Genomic DNA, 12,591 nt, shown 5'->3' with positions numbered 1-12,591 from the left:
AAAGAGCTAAGAGCTGAATATTATATATTATATTAGAGATGACCATAAAATGCTGATGCATCTTCCATGATCGAAGATTGTGTCTGGGATAGTATGGACAGCGTTAGCATCATCAACTCAGAACTTTCAGTCGTCGAGAATAAATAAGACATACTGCAATTCAGTATTTGTAGTATCAGCATCTGCTTCAGTAGAACATTATGGTCTTGCTCAGGTTCAAGTGTCATCTTTTGTACAGCAGCTGTTGGGAAAAAAACAGAGTACTGTTTACCAGCATTGCTAGATTATGACTCAGGAAGACGTTTTTATTCTATCTGCTTCGGTGTGTATCAGAAGAATTTTTTATTTTATTTTTTTATGTCCTAGGGTTTATAGTTAGAATTCCAAGCTGTGGGACAATTTAGGCTCTACTTCGAGCTTCTGTTCTGTTAATGTTCCACCTCTATGCAAAAAATAATAATAATCAGAAATTAAATCAAACTTTTACAGGTGTTTACGTGTTAGCTGATATAATTTTTATTTATAATTGATGACTGGCATTATATACATAATAAGTGATTGTTTTGATTAGTTTTGCTTTGATTTGAAATTAGAGCTCAAATGGTGGCAAATTGCTACTGAGTCACAGAGATCTGAACTGAAATTTGATGTCTTTATAAATAGTATTGATATGGAACTAGATTTTGAAGTAATCATTTCAATTTATTTATGCATCCATCCATTTGTAGCTGCCCCTGTAGGTATTGAGTTGTCATAATATATTTATCATGGCCTTAGGTTGAAGCAATATGCTTCAGAATTTTATTATCATATATATAGAGAGAAAACAACACAGCATTAAACCTCAATCACACAGAATAATATTGATCAGTCTTTCCATTATATCAATATATTCAGTTCATAAGCACCAAGTGACCATATTTCATCAATCCAAGATAGTAAATCCAGGATGACAGATGCCTTCCCTTATAAAAGAGCAACATTATATACTGTTTCATATAATAATAAATTCTAAAGTATTGGCTTATACTTCAGATTCACATTCACAACCTTAAACTGTACTAATCTTGCCCAAACCACAATTAAGAAACTTAAAAGCAAAAAATCAAGATGGGACAATAGTGTGCATATCATATCATAAGTGTCCCTTTGGTCAACCCTAATAAGGATAGCAGGCAACCCTTTTAAATTCTTTGTGAAGTGCCCAATAAAAGCTTAAAAAGTAATTTAAGAGCATAAAAAACATATTCAAAACACATGTTTTGTCACTCCTTCACTTTTGTGGGTGAGGTTCTGTAGGACAATTTTTTCCTCCTTATTTCTAAATATTAAAGTACTTAATTTAAAAGTAAGTAAATGTACAGTATATATTTTCTTTAAAATATTTTATAGCCCAGGGACAAACATGTTTTTACACTGAGAATATCATGAATTTGCATGCTTAATTAATTTTTACGGAAATTTGTAAATGTCCCTATTTTTCCTATAAATATGGAACAAAGATATGCACAACAGTCTCGGTGTAGTAATGTTTTCATTCAGGTCAAAGGAACTCATCATTAGAGCAGTATTAGGTAATGGGAGGAAAAACACTTTTGCCTGTGAAGAGTCATTGATGCATGAGAAAAATCCATTTAGGAGGATTAGCAAAGGTGGTGGCTAAATTCAGAATCAGAACCAGAAGGGGGTGAAGCTATCTCTGTAACTTTCTATTAATCAAATTAACTGGGCCAAAAAGCTGCACTGCATGAAAACTTTGGCACTGAGATGATGTTAAATTTTGTACTTGAAAAAAATTACTTGAGGGTAGTCACTATAGGTTATCCATCTGTACTTAGGAAAACTAATCAAAATAGATTTTAGGTCAATAATTTTATTAGTTTATATATATATATAAATGTATGTATATATATATAAATGTATACATATATGTATACATATATGTATACATATATATATATATATATATATATATATATATATATATATATATATATATATATACACACACACACACACACACACACACACACACACACATTTATTTCTATTAACTTGTGCTGCAGTAAATAACTACCATCAGGTAAACTGCTTTTACAAGTACAGATCTCAGTGCTAGGGTGGTTTTCCAGTGCAATCCTCTATTTTTGAAAGCAAATCCCAACTCATATAGTGGGGCTTAGTCCCAAGTACATGCATTTAAGGTTCTGATGCAAGAGTAAAATATCTGTATGAAAAAGGCTTTGTTGTAGTGGCACAATGTCCATATAAATGAATGGCCTTATTTCAATAAGTTGCATGCAGTTGCAAAGACCTGCTTTAAAAACAGGATGCATGAAGAGAGGGATCTTTTGTTTGCTATGAATTGTTCTCCCTGTATAATGTAGAAGTTTTTTATCCTTTCGTCTGAAACTAAAATATAAATAGCTTTGCATGATTGAAAGACTAATGCTGATTATGTATAACTGAAGCCAGACTTGTTTCAGAGGGAGCTACTGCAAGTGAGCACAAGGCTCTCATGTCAGAACTGAAGATCCTCATTCACATAGGAAACCATCTGAACGTGGTAAATCTCCTGGGTGCTTGCACCAAACCTAACGGTAAATATGCTTCATCAGTATTGAGTGCCAAATGGGAAAAATAAAAGCAATGCTACAAAATCCTTTTGTTTGATTAAGCACAAGTTCTGATGTCAAATATTGTCTCCAAGGTGCTTTTTCAAGAGGCAACTGGACTTTCTCAAGAAAGTCCAGTTGCCTCTTGAAAAAGCACTTTCTCAGTCACCTGGATGACTGAGAATCTCCATAAATGTCAAATATTGCACTTATGAAGATTTGATGGGTAGTATCCTCTATTCCATGGGTCCCCAACTTCTGGACTGCGTCCCACTACTGGGATGCAGCCTGTTTGAAATCGGGCTGGGAGAAATAGGCAAGCACGCATACATGAAGGTCCACCCACACAAATGGAGCTTCGCATGCGAGCACCATCCACTCTTCCAAGTGGAGCGTTGTGCGCGGGCATACACACCTTCCGCTCAAGCGCCGTCCACTTACACGAGTGGAGCTTCGTGTGCGAGCGCAAGTGCCTGCTGCTCGTGCGAGTGGAGCTTTGTATGCAAGCACAAGCATCCTCCTCTCACATGGAAAGCTCCATTCGCATGCGTGGAGAGCATGGCGGGCCACTCACACAAATAGAGCTGTGCACACACATGTGCGCCTGGCACTTACATGCCCCCTCCCTGAATCAGGCTGGACCACCAAGCTGGAGAGGTTGGGGACCGCCGCTCTATTCAAGAGTAAAATAATTGCTTTAGATATTAAGATCCTACCAGGAGTTGCCATAAGATGGGTGGCTATGTAAACATTTTAAATAAATAAATCATTGAAACTGAAACTCTGCAGAGTTGCTGCTAACTATTATTGGTAATATTTAACTCAACCAACTGACCACCCCCTTGAAAGACAGTTACAGTTTATAACTTTTTCTGTGCTCCAAAGATGCTTTTTCTGAATGGCAACTGGACCTTCTTGCTTTTTTTTTCTTTGAAAATGTTTTGTTTCTCATCCAAGAAGTTTCTTCAGTTCTGAAATTGAACTGAAGAAATTTCTTGGATGAGAAGCAAAAGTCCAGCACCGTGACCTGGATGATTGACATTTTCTGTGTAAATTCCCTTCCTTCCTTTCTCCATTGGCTTTTCTTTTGCAGGTCCCCTCATGGTAATTGTTGAATTCTGCAAATATGGAAACCTCTCCAATTATTTGCGAACCAAACGGGAAGGATTCAGCCCTTACAGGGTATGTAATTGGTGTTTTCTTAGCACTGTTTGTAATGCCCACTTTTTGAGAAAATGATGATCTTCTGAAGAAAATTTAACAATGAAATTGGAAGCATGCTGCATGTATAAATTGTTGTTTGATATTTGTATGGGAAACTAACTACGTGAGTAGGACATACTTTGTGACTGTCCTGTTGGAAGAATAGTGATTATGATAATAATGATGTTTCTCTATTGAGAAAGCATAACTTTCACTTCCAAATTGCCTTCCCTAGTTGTGATTTGCATATTCTGGGAATCTGGCAAAGAGAAAAATCAGCTGATGTGGCAAAGTAGGACGGCTTATGGAAGCAAGAAGAATACACAAATATTTTTTTTCATTTACTGCTCCAATGTTTTAAATTGTCCTCTTCCTCAATCAGGTTCAAAAGCAGTATGTCTTTGAACTCACGAGCATGATGGGTGGTAGCATGGCCAATGATTTTTGTGTTGCTCCAATCGAATTCTATGTGAGACAAACATCAATTAAAAATCAGGATCCACGAACACTGGCTGGCAATCAAATGCCATGATCCCAAATCCTTAATCTCTACCCACACCAACACTGAACAGCATCAGTTCGATTGGAACAACACTAAAATCATCGTCTACACCAGGGGTGTCAAACTCAATTTCATTGAGGGCCACATCAGCATTGTGGTTGCCCTCGGGGGGCCGGGTGGGTATGGCCAGGGTGGGCGTGGCCTACTGGGTGGGCGTGGCTGGAGTGCGTATGGCCTACTGGGTGGGCATGGCCAGCTCTACATCGTTGGCATCAAGGGTGCCTATGGGGGCCTGGGCAGGAGTGGGACAGATCTGGGGGTCTCTGGCAGAAGGAGGGTCTCTGGGCCAGGGCCAAGGCAGTGGGGGCCGTTCCCTCACTGTTTCCAGGATGGCTTCGCGGGCCACATGAAACCACTTTGCGGGCCGGATCCGGCCCCCGGGCCTTGTGTTTGACATGTCTGGTCTACACTATCACCTGCCACACTCGTGAGTTCATCAAAGCCTGGCACTCCACAAGCAATTCTATCAATAAACACATTGACCTATAACCAGCCTACGAACCCCTCAGAATCCAAATCAACTGCAAAGCCAGGCAGAGACAGCATCAACCCTCAACCAATCCATGCAAGCTCCCCCTTCCACCAGCAGTTCACCTCCCAATGACCCTCACCTGAGGTAAACTCTCCATCACAAGACCCATCACAAGACTCGTTGAGCAGGGGGCTGGACTAGAAGACCTCCAAGGTCCCTCCCAGCTCTATTCTGATTGATTCTGGTGGATCGATTGATGACTCATACCTGACCCATCACAGACCCTCACTTGACACATCCACAACTGAAACCCTTATAAACAGAAGAACATTGACATCCCCTAAACTCTGCTGAAGATATTACCTAGCCTGGTGATGAAACATTCAGAAACCAATCCACAAGCTTGGAGAATGAATCTTTATCTTCATCCTACACCCGAGCTACAGATATTCACCACTATTGCATATGAAGAAGAACAGTTTCAGAATCTGGGGATGGCCAGTCTAGAGAAAAGAAAGACTGGGGGGGGGGGACATGATAGCAGTATTCCAGTATTTGAGAGGGGGGGGGCAACTTATTTTCCAAAGCACCAGAGGGTAAGGCAGGGCAGGGCAGAAACAATGGATGGAAATTAATCAAGGAGAGAAGCAACCTGGAATTTCCTAAAAGTTCCTAACCCACAAGCTCGGAAAACGAACCTTCACCCTCATTCTTCATATGTTTAGTCTCCAGGCCTTTAATCATCTTAGTTCATCTCTTCTTTGCACTTTTTCCAAAGTCTCAACATCTTTTTTATAATGTGGTGTCCAAAACTAGATGCAGTATTCCAGGAGTGGCCTTACTAAAAATTTACAGTATAAAGCAGTACTAATAGTTCACGTGATTTTGATTCTATGCCTCTGTTTATACAACCAAGGATTTTATTAGCTTTTTCTACTGCTGCCACACACATAATAATAGGAATAGGCCACCAGGTCTTTCTCTAGCCCTTCCCATTTGTCTGGGCTTGGGACTGGCATATAAATGCACTATAAGATACACATAGGGATTTCTTATTTTCACCACCACCTTTTAAGCTGTATGGCTCGTCTGTATTGTGACTTGTATATCTGCTATCCCCATGTTTGCTCTACCTTTCTATATGCTAAATAAAGTTTAACATGTTTAGACTGTTTGATCTAATATAAGAAGAAATCTCCCTAGTGTCTGAATCACTGAGTAATTTGTCTCCTAATAGTAACTTTTGTCATCTGGTCATCCTCCCAGGAAAAATCCCCAAGGTTGCGCATCCAAGTTCGTTCCATTGTGGAAGCAGTTCGAGCAGACAAAAGAAGCCGGTCTTGCACCCGTGACAGTGCAATTCTTAACAGACTTCTAATGAGCAAGAGTCAGACCGCATCATCAACACATTTCATACAAGAAGGTAAAAAATAGTGTCTGACTGTTTTTCCTTCAGAGGACTATAATTAATTGTGGAGGGTTTCTTAAATCATGGTCCTAATGAATCTTGAAAGCTAATGGTAATTAATGTGGTTACTATTTATCCTAACCTTAGCTATTAGAAAAAAACGGGCAAGCAAGAAACTCGATGTTTTATATGCTTTGGATAGGGAGCCTGAAGAACTGGACTATTCACCATCAGGGTAGATTGTAGTATGAGTTCTTGGCAGTTTATAGGATAGGGAGAAATAGTGAGTCATTATTTAAAGATTTTCTTCATAAGAATTAGGTCACAATAAAGCCAAGAAAAACCCAGGATTTATGTGCTATGTAATTTATATAGTGTATGCCGTCAAATAAAAATGACTGAAGATATGCCTGTAATAGGATTGAGGATTTCATGAAACTGACTGCATGTGCTTCCTCAGAGCTTTTGATAGTATCGGCCTTGAAAGCCCTCTTTATTTTTTATTAAATATGTCTTCAAAATTCAGAGGAAAAAGATTTAGAATTCCAGGGGCAGCACAACCAGAAACAATATTTGAACAAGGTATTTGAAAGAGACAGAATTAGGAAAAAAACAGATTAATTCAGAATATTGAGCACTGAATGAATTTAAGATATACTGTATGTATTAAATGTAGTTTCAGAAATATCTTGTGGATAATCCTTTGCTTCTTTCTGAATTCTTAATTTGAGAAAGAATTGTGTGTGTGTGTGTGTGTGTGTGTGTTTATTTGGATCAGAGTATATGCATAATGTTGACAAAGACCTCTGTGCTCATCCTGTTTTATAATTATGTTTGATAATAGTTTTTATTAATGAATACTATTATTACTAGTTGTAGAACTGAAGCAACTTTATTCAAATATATCTTTGAGAAATTTCACCAATATGAATAGTAATTATAATCATTATGCTAACATACTCATTAAATAAGAAGCTGGTTTGCAGTCATAAAAATATATTTGCTTTCATATTGTTTCAAACATAGGAATTCAACATTTTGCCCCTCCCCATTCTTTCTTAGAGACCCAAATATTTTGTATGAGACAGTTCTCTTTTATCAAAACAGTCTCCCGTCTTTCCGGGCGCACCACTTTCTGTTACTTCATGAATATAAAAAACTTTCCAGAAATACAGTATTTATCATTTTAGCTAAGGACACATGGCAAAGATATATGATTCTATAAAAGATCAGTATCATTCCATGGCTTAATCATTTGCATCACCTGGGCAAAAAGAAACACACAGCTTTCCTGCAGGCAAGCAGTTTTGTTATCTCACTGCTCATGTATTTCTTTTTTCAATCAGGAAACAGATGCCGAAAACCTCCCCAAAAGACATACTCAATTCAGTTTCAATTTCTTTGACAGAACTCATGTTTAACTCATAATTAAACTGTTGAGTCCTGGCAGATAAAAGATCTACCTAAATTAATGGATAGATATCTAATAACTCCTCACCACTCTCTCCACCTACTTCCTGTCTGAAGCAGTGATGCTTCCAAACCAGACTGTGATGCTGTATGACAGGATGCTTTTGTTCTTTGGTTGTCAGCCACCTAGTTTGTTTTAACTAACAAATAATCAACAATAACTTTGTCCTGGACAATAGTCATTGATCCCAGTTATTCCACTATCTCAGGGGTAGGCAACCTCGGCTCTTTTATGACTCGTGGACTTCAACTCCCAGAATTCCTGAGCCAGTCAAGCTGGCTCAGGAATTCTGGGAGTTGAAGTCCACGAGTCATAAAAGAGCCAAGGTTGCCTACCCCTGCACTATCTTTTTCTACTTAGCAAAATTTCTGTGAGACATCTCCCCCACTCCTCCAAATGCAGTGGTACAGTATACTGTATATCCTGTTGCCTGGGGAAAAGCAACCTTTTCTTTTCCGTTGCCAGCCTACAGAATGTAACCTTCTTACTTGCACTTTTATATAGTGGATGATTTATGGCAAAGCCCTCTGACAATGGAAGATCTGATCTGCTACAGCTTTCAGGTTGCTCGTGGAATGGAGTTTCTAGCCTCTAGAAAGGTAAGTGATCCATCTCAATATGTTTCTTCTCTTGGTAATTATGATTGGGGAGAAATATCAATAATCCACAGGATGATGCAGGATGAAAACAAATATAGAGAAGCTTTGGGAAAAGATAGGGAAAGCAGAGGATTCCACTGTCTGTGGAAGCAAATCTGTTTTCCTTATGGTGTGAGAGCAGGAATGGAGCAAAAGTAGGATGCAAATTTTGACAAAAGGCCTGACTATGGGTTGAACCATCTGTTCAACCAATACTGATTTATAGATTGGGTAGGAGTTATCCAATAAAGGAGAGACACTGTTTTCCTACCCACTGCACAGATCACATGTAAGGCCTGATAGCAATAGCAATAGCATTTAGACTTATATACTGTACCACATTGCTTTACAGACTCTGAGCAGTTTACCACATCAGCACATTGCCCCTAACAATCTTCTCATTTTACTGACCTTAGGAGGATGGTGTCAACCTTGAGCCGGTCAGGATCCGCAAAATGAAGTGAGAGAACTTAACCAGTAAATTGCAGTTCAACATTGGTCCCCCTTCTGAAATAACTTTCAGTTGGGAAATACATTTTTAGACGTGACTACTCAGCAGACAGCTTGACCAATGAAACCCATCCATGTGAGGTGTCAGGACATTTTTCTGTGCGTCTATTGGTTCACATGGTGGAGCATTGATGCCTAAAGCAGGAGCAGCCAACACTGCTCTCCCATAGAAATAGTCAGTTGGGCACTTTTTATCATTTGTCCAGCTGTTTTCTAGAATGTGTAAGTAGCAGTGGGAAATGGAACATCCTTGAAATGCACAGCTTGAACAGGGGTACTTCATGCTGCAGTGTTATTATAGGTCCCACCTGTGCCACTTTGTTGCAGTTGCTTGGTCAAGCAGAGACAGCCTAAAGCAGGGGTCAGCAACCTGAAACAGTGAAAGAGCCACTCAGAACCGGTTCCCTCACAAAAGGAAAAACTGGGAGCCGCAAAAAATGTGTGCGCATGCGCGTACATGCGCGCATGTGCAGAACAGGGTTTGACTGAAGAGTGGAGCCAAGGTGAGATATGCACCTACCCTGCATATTTGAACTGATTGGTTGAACTTTTTTTAGTCCCACTTTTTTTTTGGACTGCACATGGCAGAGGACTGGGAGCCGCAGGAGACGGCTGAAAGAGCCGCATGTGGCTCCGGAGCCGCGGGTTGCAGACCTGTGGCCTAAAGCAGGGGTAGGCAACCTCGGCTCTTTTATGACTCATGGACTTCAACTCCCAGAATTCCTGAGCCAGCGGCTCAGGAATTCTGGGAGTTGAAGTCCATGAGTCATAAAAGAGCCGAGGTTGCCTACCCCTGGCCTAAAGCTATTAAGAGCAAGGTTTACTTATGTTTGCTTATGCAGTTCTGGAAGCACCTGCCATTCTACCCTGAGATGCAGGATACTGGACCAGATTTCCTTTGATCTGATCCAGAATAGCATTTCTTACTTTTTTTTCTTACAGTCATATCTATGGTTTTGCAAATAAATGAGAGAGAACATAAGGTGTTTACTACTTTCTGGAAATGATTACTTCTTCTTTTACTAGTATACTTCATTGAGAGTAGAGGCCTGAAAATGATTTAAACATTTTTCTTTTTTTTTCAGTTTTTCTGTCCTTTTCCTTTTGTATTAAAATTTAATTTATTTTGGATTTCTCCCTGCTCCCTTCTCCATTTTCCTGTAGTGTATCCACAGAGACTTAGCAGCTCGGAACATCTTATTGTCAGAGAACAATGTGGTGAAGATTTGTGACTTTGGTCTGGCTCGGGATATCTACAAGGACCCTGACTATGTCAGGAAGGGCAGTGTGAGTTCTGGATTGTACTTGGGATAAAAAGGAACTGGTTTCAGAAGTTAGTTGCTAGTCAGTATCTTTCAGTGTTATTGTATGAAAATCAATATAGGTATGTCAAACACGAGAGGGGAAAAATCCAAAATTTATAGTGGAATGAGTACTATTGTGTAGATAGTTAATTAGACCAATGAAGATATTGCCTCTATGGATGTTGGATTTATTTTTTTTACCATGACCTTTGGGCATCCCAATGCAGAGGAAATGTTTGTCCCAAGAACGATACCTAAAGGAATGAGGCAGACAAATGTTTTATCTAGTGCAGGGGTCTTCAAACGTGGCCCTTTTATGACTTGTGGACTTCAACTCCCAGAATTCCTCAGCCAGGCATGCTGGCTAAGGAATTCTGGGAGTTGAAGTCCACAAGCCATAAATGGCCAAGTTTGAAGACCCCTGATCTAGTGTAACTTCTTGATATAAACTAAATATTTGATTCTGTATACAAGATGGAAAATATGCCTGCTTTGAAGAATCTGTAGCCCTCATGGGTATTTCTGAGCTGCCATACCACAATTCCTGGCCACTGTCAATTCACAGCAGTTTGGGGCTGATGTGAATTGGAAGTCAACATCAACTGGAAGCCACTTGCTTCCCACCACTAATAGTCTCCATAGCCTTTAGCAGGGCTTCGATGCAGTCTGGGAGTCGAGCATGGTCTCCATTTATCAATAAAAGCCTCTTGGTACAACTTTTTTTTTTAAAAAAAAAGACGAAGTAGAAGATATGACTTTTTTTTCTTGCAACTCCATAGTTTACAAAACTGCTTGGAGGGAACAAGTAAATAACATTTAAACATCCATCTTGAAATACTTCTGGGTTGTTGTTTTTTTGTTTTGTTTTGTTTTGTTTTTTTGTAATCGGTACTGTTTGAATTTAAATGTGAGCCAAATTTGCCTTGTTCTGGAACTCACAGCAAATGCAGCTATAGTATCTAGGCAGATTAGATTATACCAGATTGCAACTTCCTGTTATTTGAAAATGAAGATTTCTTATTTATCATATTTTCTGTCCATCTTCAAACACTATTATAGAATCTCTGGAGACTTTCCTGTTGTTGTTTTTTTTAAAAAAAATATTGTTTCTCTTGCACTGTAATATATAATGTACCTTGATATCGCTGTCCTATAGGCCCGTCTTCCACTCAAGTGGATGGCTCCAGAAAGCATCTTTGACAAAGTTTACACTACTCAGAGTGACGTCTGGTCCTTTGGAGTCCTCTTGTGGGAGATTTTCTCTTTAGGTAAGTATTAAATATTTGGACTCTCTTCATGGTATTAGCTATGGTTTTTATGAGCATACAATTCTAAAAGTAGACTGCAAGATTCCCCATATTTCGGAGATGGGGGGGTGTTCCACCACCTGTATTTCCTACAGTTAAGTGATCAATTGCAAAAATCATCTGCCAGTCTACTTGTTTCATAATTGCAAAACTTATGACTGGATGCTGCATATGTCAATGATCTGTTATCTCAAAAATAATAAGCCTGGTTTTAATAATGGTCCGGCTATAATTAAAATGGCAACCTGATTTTAACTGATCTCAAAAATCTAAGCAGTGTTTGGATGAGAGACCAACAAGAGGTACCAGCACTATAAGCTAGATTTTGAAATTAAAAAACATCGTGCAAGACAGGGACAAGCCATTTTTAATATTCTTGCCAAGGAAATTACATGGATAATCCATAAAGTCATTAGGAGTCAAACTTAGTTTGAAGTGCACTTTACTTTTAATTCTGAGAATGTTTGTAACGTTCCCATATAATGCCAATTTTAGAAATTAAGGCTTGAAAATGTCTTGAGTAGTTATTGAACAACCGCAAACAAATCTTGTGATTCTGACCCTTTCATAGAGGATGTTTTAGCTTGTTTAATGGCTTCTGAGTAGCTGCAAAACGATCATTGTGAAATAAGTTCCATTACAGAACTAATTTAAAAAATGCCTGTATTTTACTGTACTGCATTGTATCAAAACAGTAGATAGGTACAGCTGCAAGAATTCATCTATATTTTTTTTCTTCCTCTTTCTCTTTATACCACTGCGTCCTCATCAGGAGCCTCCCCTTACCCTGGAGTACAAATCAATGAGGAATTTTGCCAAAGACTAAAAGATGGCACCAGGATGAGAGCTCCAGAATATGCTACTGCAGAAATGTGAGTCAAAGTACTTCAATATATAGCCAACAATGAAGATACTAAATCAACAAATTATAGATCTGCAGGAGGTTTCAGAGCTTCTTGTTTGGGAGACTGAGGTGAATTATAGTCTTAACTGCTTACATCTCTTTTGTAGTAACACAACTGGTCTCAAGTATAGCATCCAGCTTATGGTTGGGTTTTTCCTTTACAGAGCTTTTCCATTTCGTCTCTACCTGATTAACCC

General features: G+C 38.9%; 1 protein-coding gene across 1 annotated transcript in view; it reads left to right on the top strand.

The window, feature by feature from the left end:
• The window catches only part of FLT4 (fms related receptor tyrosine kinase 4), a 115,095-nt gene that overhangs the window by 84,470 nt on the left and 18,034 nt on the right, over window positions 1–12,591 (top strand). The window contains exons 19-25 of the mRNA XM_081316397.1: window positions 2,487–2,600; window positions 3,709–3,797; window positions 6,119–6,275; window positions 8,236–8,330; window positions 10,044–10,166; window positions 11,340–11,451; window positions 12,263–12,362. Coding sequence (XP_081172523.1) covers window positions 2,487–2,600; window positions 3,709–3,797; window positions 6,119–6,275; window positions 8,236–8,330; window positions 10,044–10,166; window positions 11,340–11,451; window positions 12,263–12,362 — 790 coding nt within the window. The remainder of the gene's footprint in view (window positions 1–2,486; window positions 2,601–3,708; window positions 3,798–6,118; window positions 6,276–8,235; window positions 8,331–10,043; window positions 10,167–11,339; window positions 11,452–12,262; window positions 12,363–12,591) is intronic.

Source organism: Vipera berus, assembly GCF_964194415.1.
Source record: "Vipera berus genome assembly, chromosome: 2".
Lineage (NCBI taxonomy): Eukaryota > Metazoa > Chordata > Lepidosauria > Squamata > Viperidae > Vipera > Vipera berus.
Note: the sequence above shows the minus strand (reverse complement) of the source record. Positions and strands in the feature narration are given on the sequence as shown.